Source organism: Carlito syrichta, unplaced genomic scaffold, assembly GCF_000164805.1.
Source record: "Carlito syrichta isolate Samal-C Ts95f unplaced genomic scaffold, Tarsius_syrichta-2.0.1 Scaffold305648, whole genome shotgun sequence".
Classification (NCBI taxonomy): Eukaryota; Metazoa; Chordata; class Mammalia; order Primates; family Tarsiidae; genus Carlito; species Carlito syrichta.
In genome coordinates this window covers 593,454-599,932 of record NW_007249744.1, presented here as the reverse complement: position 1 = coordinate 599,932, position 6,479 = coordinate 593,454, and the positions used below count along the sequence as shown (strand labels likewise).

Sequence of the window (6,479 nt, the reverse complement as noted above, 5' to 3'; positions counted from 1 at the left end):
CCTATGCTCAGCAATCACTTAGTATAAGAATTTACCAATACAGAAAGAGAAGTAGAAAGGAATAAGTTAAGGCGATTTCCTTGACGGGAGAGGCACAGTGGGAAGTTGCTGTGAAATCACCCTCTCTTGATTAAAACCTAAGTATTTGGGAAAGCAAGATTGAAGAGCTCAAACGTAGAGGTCTAAATTTAGGAACCTTTATTGAGAGGGCTGCTTTGTCCTCCTAAAGCCTTTTTTTTGTGGTGGGGGGGGGGCTCCCTGGGGAAAGCCAGTTTGTTGTTTTGGTTCTCAGTTATGGGTATTCTAGGAGCTTGGACTTTCCCCATACCCTGTGAAAAAGTCTTCTCTTCCTATTAGGCTCCCGTAAAGGTATTCTGGCTACCGAAACTGCTAGCAAAACCACCTGAGAACTATTTCACAGTCCTGTTTGTCATCCAAAGTGTACTTGCCAAGACCCTTCATGGTTTCTCGCCCCAGCATCTGGCCAGGTGTTTTCTTTATTGCTCTGGGAGGCAAAGCGGCTGTGTCTGCAGAACCAGAACCTGACCAGCCTGACGCCTTTGGGATGTGGTGGTAGTGGCTGGTGGAAAGATGCCGTGCCTGGTCAGAGACACTCCCTAAACACACAAAATCTACCCTTTCTTAGCCTCTTTCTCCCTTACTAGGGCCTCGGGCAGACCAACCGAGACGCAACTAGGCCAAAGGTGGAGGCTTGGAGCCTCTAATTTCCAGGAGGCTCAGAAGCTTTCCAGGGCCCGGGGCAGGGACCCGCCTTGTTTTCCAGTCACTGCACTTTATTTTATACACAGATACCATGGGCTTTTATCGTTCTTTTGTATACGATTAAAACATTAAGTAAAGCATTTTTTACTAGTCCTCATTTCGGTTCCTTAAGTTTATTTCAACAACTCCCTGAGACCTGCTCTGCCAGGGCCTGGAGTCCTGGATGCGGGACGACAGACGACGGAAGACTTCTCACTGCACGCCCAGGCGCCCAGCCTCGCCCACCGCAGGCAACCACAGCCGGGGAGGAGGGAAAACGGGAGTCGGCGCCGTTCTAGTGACGTCACCACGTCGGGCGGGTGACGAACGTCCTTCCTACCGCAACAGGAACTGGGCACTGCGCAAGACTGAGGGCCGGGCTTCTCGTGTGGCGCCGAAAGCCTCGCGAGGCTTGGGCAGCCTTCTTCCTGAGGGCGGCACCGCGGCTGGGCGGTGGGACCTGGGCGCCCGGGCGAGGGGCGGAGCTGGGAAATGGCGTCCGGAGCGACCCGCTGGTTAGCACTGGCGCCCATTCGATGCAAGACTTTCTGGTACGGGCCGAGCTTGAGGAAAGGTGGCGGTGTCGTCGCCGTACGGGGCGGCTCAAGTCAGAGCCTGGTACCGTCGAGGTCAGTCATCGTTACCCGCAGCGGCGCCATTTTGCCCAAACCGGTGAAAGTGAGTGTCTTCCTTGAGGAGGGGCGAAGGGGCCGAGGTCAATCATTGCGGGAAGTGTGTGCGGGCCGACGCTGATTGACAGGAATAAACACCAATCATACGATCGCCTCAGACTGGAAGGCGGGCCGAGGATAAATGCGTTAATGGTTGCTAATTTTGACAGATGGGAGAATGCGGTGTTTGCGCTGGGTGCTTGAGACAGAAGAGGGGTCAAAAGCTGAGAAGAATGGCATTTTGCACTAGTTTGTCGTTGAGGGGTGCAGTGCCCTAGTCCTCTGGAGTCAAGAAGACTCGCTTTTTAAGCATCCAGCTTAGACAAGTCATGTAATCTCTGCCTCATAGAGGCTGAAGTAATTGTGAAGGGACTTTGTTAATAAAGAGTACGTGGGACGGGCTTTTTAATGAGTTGTCACCTAGTAGTTACGTGTCACATGATTTGCAGTCCTGATGTGCAGAGAATTAGTGCAATCGCCGTTTTTACAAATGAACAATCGGGCCAGAGCAGTGAAGTCAGTATCCGAGGCTAGTAGCTGAGTTAGGTCCCGGTGTCCAGGTTTCTTGCTGGTACAGTAGCCACCAGTATCTATTTTTGCTGCCACTGAACGATGGAAACTTTCTTACAACAGACAAAAGTTTGCTTTTTGACTGCAGGACTGTGTGGGAGTTAAACAAAAACAAGTTATTTTAAAGCTAGTTTGGCCTATGCTAACATACAGAATTGACTTCAGGTTTCATACAAAGTGCTGCCTTATAAAAAGGCACAGCTTAAATTTTTTTTTAACTCGGAAAATATATGAGAGATTGCTGAGATTTTACTGACACTTTTCCAGTTCTTCCAAATAGTCTTTTAGTGGAAAGACATCCCCACTTCCAAACATGCCTGTTTCTAAAATTTAATGTGGTGAAATCAGATTTCTTAGGCATCAGGGAACCTTACTTAATGAAATGTATAGAATATCCTTTACTGTACCTCTTTCTGTAATCCATTTTCATGTATTTAGTGTCTTCTTCAAGGAGACATATAACCATAGCCCAGCCTTCCTAGTACCGGCTCACCCGTTTCTCTATAGGTACTAAGTAATTCTCTGCTAAGTAATTAGCAGGCTGTGCCCTAACTTTAGATGTCTAGAGTGCTTTGTACTTTTCTTTCCAGTATCCAGTTTGATGGCCATAACAATCATTTCTCACCTTGGGAGGCTGAGGTGAGAGGATTGCCTGAGTCTGGGGTTCGAGACCAGCCTGGGCAACTTGGTGAGACCTCGCCTCTACAATAAATCACAAAAACTAGCTGGGCGTGGTGGCACACGTCTGGCCTGTATTTCCAGCTACTTGGAAGGCTGAGGTGGAAGGATCGCCTGAGCTCAGCAGGTTGTAGCTGCGGTGGCTGTGAGCATGCCACTGCACTCCAGTCTGGGTGACAAGAGAGAGACTCCAACTCAAAAACAACCAAAAAACCAATCTTTTTTTTATTTTTGAGTCAGGGTCTCACTCTCACCCAAGCTGGAGTGCAGTGGCATGACTATGGCTCACTGCAGCCTTGACCTTCTGGGCTCAGGTAATCCTCTTGCCTCAGCCTCCTGAGTAGCCTCCAGGGCTCAGGCAGTCCTCCCACTTCAGCCTCCCCAGCAGCTGGGACATGCCACCACACCTGGCTAATTTTTTGATTTTTTTTAGAGGCGAGATCTCACTATGTTGCCCAGGCTGGTCTTGAATTCTAGGCTCAAGCAATCTTCCTACCCCAGCCTCCCAAAATGCTGGGATTACAGGTGTGAACTGCCACGCATGGCCATTTAAGTGGCATAACCATCACTTTTTTTTTTTTTGAGTTGGAGTCTCACTCTGTCACCCAGACTGGAGTGCAGTGGCTGCTCCCGGCCACCGCAGCCTCGACTTGCTGGGCTCCGGTGATCCTTCCGCCTCAGCCTTCCAAGTAGCCAGAACTACAGGCTACCACGCCCGGCTAATTTTTAATTTTATTGCAGAGATGAGGTCTCGCCAAGTTGTCCAGGCGGGTCTCGAACCCGCGGGCTCAGGCAATCCACTCACCTCAGCCCCCCAAAGGCGCGGGATTACAGGCTGAGCCACCGAGCACGGCTCATCACTTATTTTTTAAAAAATGTTTTTCTTGCTCTGAATGTTTCAAGGGACTTTAAAATCCAGTTGGGTCTGGGGTCCACAGGAAGGACTGCCTGTGAGAGGGCCAGGCCTTCTATGGTTCTGCAGGAGTGGGCTCTGGAGCTCACAGCCATCACTCTGACCCTCTGCAGATGTCCTTTGGCCTTCTCCGTGTGTTCTCCATTGTGATCCCGTTTCTCTATGTCGGGACACTTATCAGCAAGAACTTTGCTGCTTTACTTGAGGAACATGACATTTTTGTCCCAGAGGATGATGACGATGACGACTAACAGGTAAGACTTGTTTTACCCCTAGATGGATCAGGAGCAGGAAGCAGGGTGGAGCATCTGATCTGCATTGCAGTCTGGCCTGGTAGCAGCATTTGGACATCTGGGACAGCAGCTTTAATGAATCGACCCACTTGATGGCTGTTTTTATTTTGCCTTTTCCCTATGTTGGATGAAACTAACTATCTCATTAACTTAGAAATTCACTGGGGTTGTCGGGCTTGGTGGCTCAGCCTGTAACCCCAGCACTTTGGGAGTCCAAGGCGAGTGGATTGTCTGAGCCTACAGGTTCGAGACCAGCCCAGGCAACTTGGTGAGACCCATCTCTACAATAAATAAAAAATTAGCTGAGCATGGTAGTGCACGCCTGTAGTTCCGGCTACTTGGAAGGCTGAGGTGGAAGAATGCCAGAGTCCAATAGGTCGACAGCCGTGAGTGTGCCCCTACACTCCAGCCTGGGTGACAGAGTGAGACTCCAACTCAAAAAAAAAAAAAAGAAAAAAGAAGAAAAAAAAAACAACGAAATTCACTGGGGCCTCCTCCAGATAGGTTGGGATCCTAGCCTGCTTTTTTAAGTTTCCCTTGATGTACCCTGATTCAATCAACCTGCACATTTTCTGGGCAATTTAATATGCCTCACATACCCATGACCAACAGCATCATTTCAGTGGCTCCATATTGAAATTTAGAAACTCCAGGTTCTCTTCAGTCAGCTCTAGTTTTCAAGCTCTGCACCAGTACAGCCTGTGCATGGGCACTATAGCCTGGTTCACGTACTATCTACAGACCCTTCCCCCAGCAGTTGCAGTCCTCTTCCCACTCAGCCTTCTTGTGTTGACTTCCTGTGGTTTAATAGGTGCTGTACAGCAGCATTACTGTCATAGATAAGAACACTCCTGACTCCTTTAGCCTGGCATTCAAAGTTTCCCAACCACACATCTGTCCTCAGTTCACCATTTATTTCCCACACTCTTACCCACTCCCAAGCATTGGCTCATTGTTCCTTCCACCAGAGGCTCTTTCCCAGTGCTCTATCTTAATGCCACCCATTCTTCAATGTCTTTATTTTTTGAGTTGGACAAAAACTCTGTTGCCCAGGTTGAAGTGCAGTGGCACACTCATGGCCACCGCAGCCTTGACCTGCTGGGCTCAGGTGATCCTTCCGCCTCAGCCTTTCAAGTAACTGAAATAACAAACATGTGTCACCATGCCTGGCTAATTTTTTGATTTATTGTAGAGATAGATCTCACCAAGTTGCCCAGGCTCGTCTCAAACCTATGGGCTCAGGCAATCCTCTCACCTTGGCCTCCCAAAGTGCTGGGATTATAGGTGTGAGCCACCATGTCCGGCCTGTCTTTTTTTTTTTTTTTTTAAAGAGACTGAGTCTCACTCTGTTACCCAGGCTGGAGTACAATGGTACAATCATAGCTCACTGAAGCCTCACACTCCTGGGCTCAAGCAGTCCTCCCACCTCAACTTTTCAAGTAGTTAGGACTACAGGTGCACACCACCATGCACAACTAAGTTTTTAATTTTTTGTAGAGATGGGGTCTTGCTATATTGCCCGGGCTGGTCTTGAACTCCTGGCTTCAAGCGATCCTCCTGCCTTGGCCTCTCAGAGTGCTGGGATTATGGGTGAGAGCCATCATGCCCAGCTTCATTCGTGAATGTCTTTGAAGTCTTCCTTCATGCCTCCATTTGAAAGTGACTGCTCCTTCTTCTGAGTGACCAGTACCTCTTGAAACACTAAGTATTATGTGCTTCAATACACACAAACCAAAATTCTACTAGACTATGAGTTTCTTGATGGCAGGGAAAATATTTTTGATACCTTTGGGCCTCCAATGCCTGGTCTGTGGTCAAATATCCAGGTAGTGTATGAATAAATAAACATATTCAATGTTGCCTTTCTCCTGCCATGTTTGGTACAGCCATTCTGTGGGATTCTCTTTCAGTCTGTGGATGGAGGACTGCTCTGTTGCTCAATTCACTGCTACTTTCCTTTCTTTCAGGCCATGGAGGAAGAACAGAATTGGGAAAGCACAAACAAGAAATGGTGAAGCTCTCAGCATTTCCTCCTTCCCTATCAGCAGGGCCCAGGGAAAGCCCTCAGTCTCTTGAGTCCAGTGAGCCTCCTGAATGGTCTGTGACCATAGCCCAGATCCCTAGGCCTTGGGAGCTTTCCTGAGATGTGCTGTTCACTAGCACTGGGAAAACAAGCAATCAAATTTTGAATAAACATAATAAACATCAGCTATGTGTGACTGAATGGCAGCTGAAGTTTCTCGGTTTGAGGCTCTAGTTGTTGTGGTTTCTTATCTCTGTTGTCCCTTCTTTATCAGAGAAACATATAGGCCTTTGATTTACAACCCAGGATATCCAGGCCCTTATGGATCCACAGAGGCGATTATGGGAACCTGGGATCTATTTTCATTATTTGTAAAAGCCCAACAGAAACCGTTTCCCTTTAATGAAGCTGTACAGGCTAACTAAAGCCTCAAGCTGTTTTTTAATTTTCAGCAATACTGGATAATTGCCATGTGCCAGTCATGAGCTTTGATTGTTAGCTTACAACTGCCTAAATATCATTATTGGTTTTTATCCATGGTTCTTGGCTCATAATTTCCAAAACCCTTG

General features: G+C 48.0%; 1 protein-coding gene across 3 annotated transcripts; it reads left to right on the top strand.

Annotated features, from left to right (window-relative positions):
- Nucleotides 1–1,163: 1,163 nt before the first annotated feature.
- On the top strand, nucleotides 1,164–6,131 carry SMDT1 (single-pass membrane protein with aspartate rich tail 1). 3 transcript variants are annotated; one of them, XM_021714430.1, is made up of 3 exons: nucleotides 1,164–1,440; nucleotides 3,708–3,848; nucleotides 5,873–6,131. In XM_021714430.1, the coding sequence occupies exons 1-2, from the start codon at nucleotides 1,255–1,257 to the stop codon at nucleotides 3,843–3,845; spliced, it is 324 nt and encodes a 107-aa protein (XP_021570105.1). In that variant the 5' UTR covers nucleotides 1,164–1,254; the 3' UTR covers nucleotides 3,846–3,848; nucleotides 5,873–6,131. The 3 variants fall into 3 exon arrangements, with proteins under 3 accessions (XP_021570105.1, XP_021570104.1, XP_008060190.1); XM_021714429.1 differs by having other exon boundaries at nucleotides 5,864–6,131; XM_008061999.2 differs by having other exon boundaries at nucleotides 1,167–1,440; nucleotides 5,855–6,131.
- The last annotated feature ends 348 nt before the right edge of the window (nucleotides 6,132–6,479 follow it).

Excerpts from the sequence above, each read along its gene's own strand:
- SMDT1 (XM_021714430.1), top strand. The coding sequence starts at position 1,255 with ATGGCGTCCGGAGCGACCCGCTGGTTAGCACTGGCGCCCATTCGATGC. Across the intron at positions 1,441-3,707 it reads TTTTGCCCAAACCGGTGAAA|ATGTCCTTTGGCCTTCTCCG; the intron begins GTGAGTGTCTTC and ends GACCCTCTGCAG.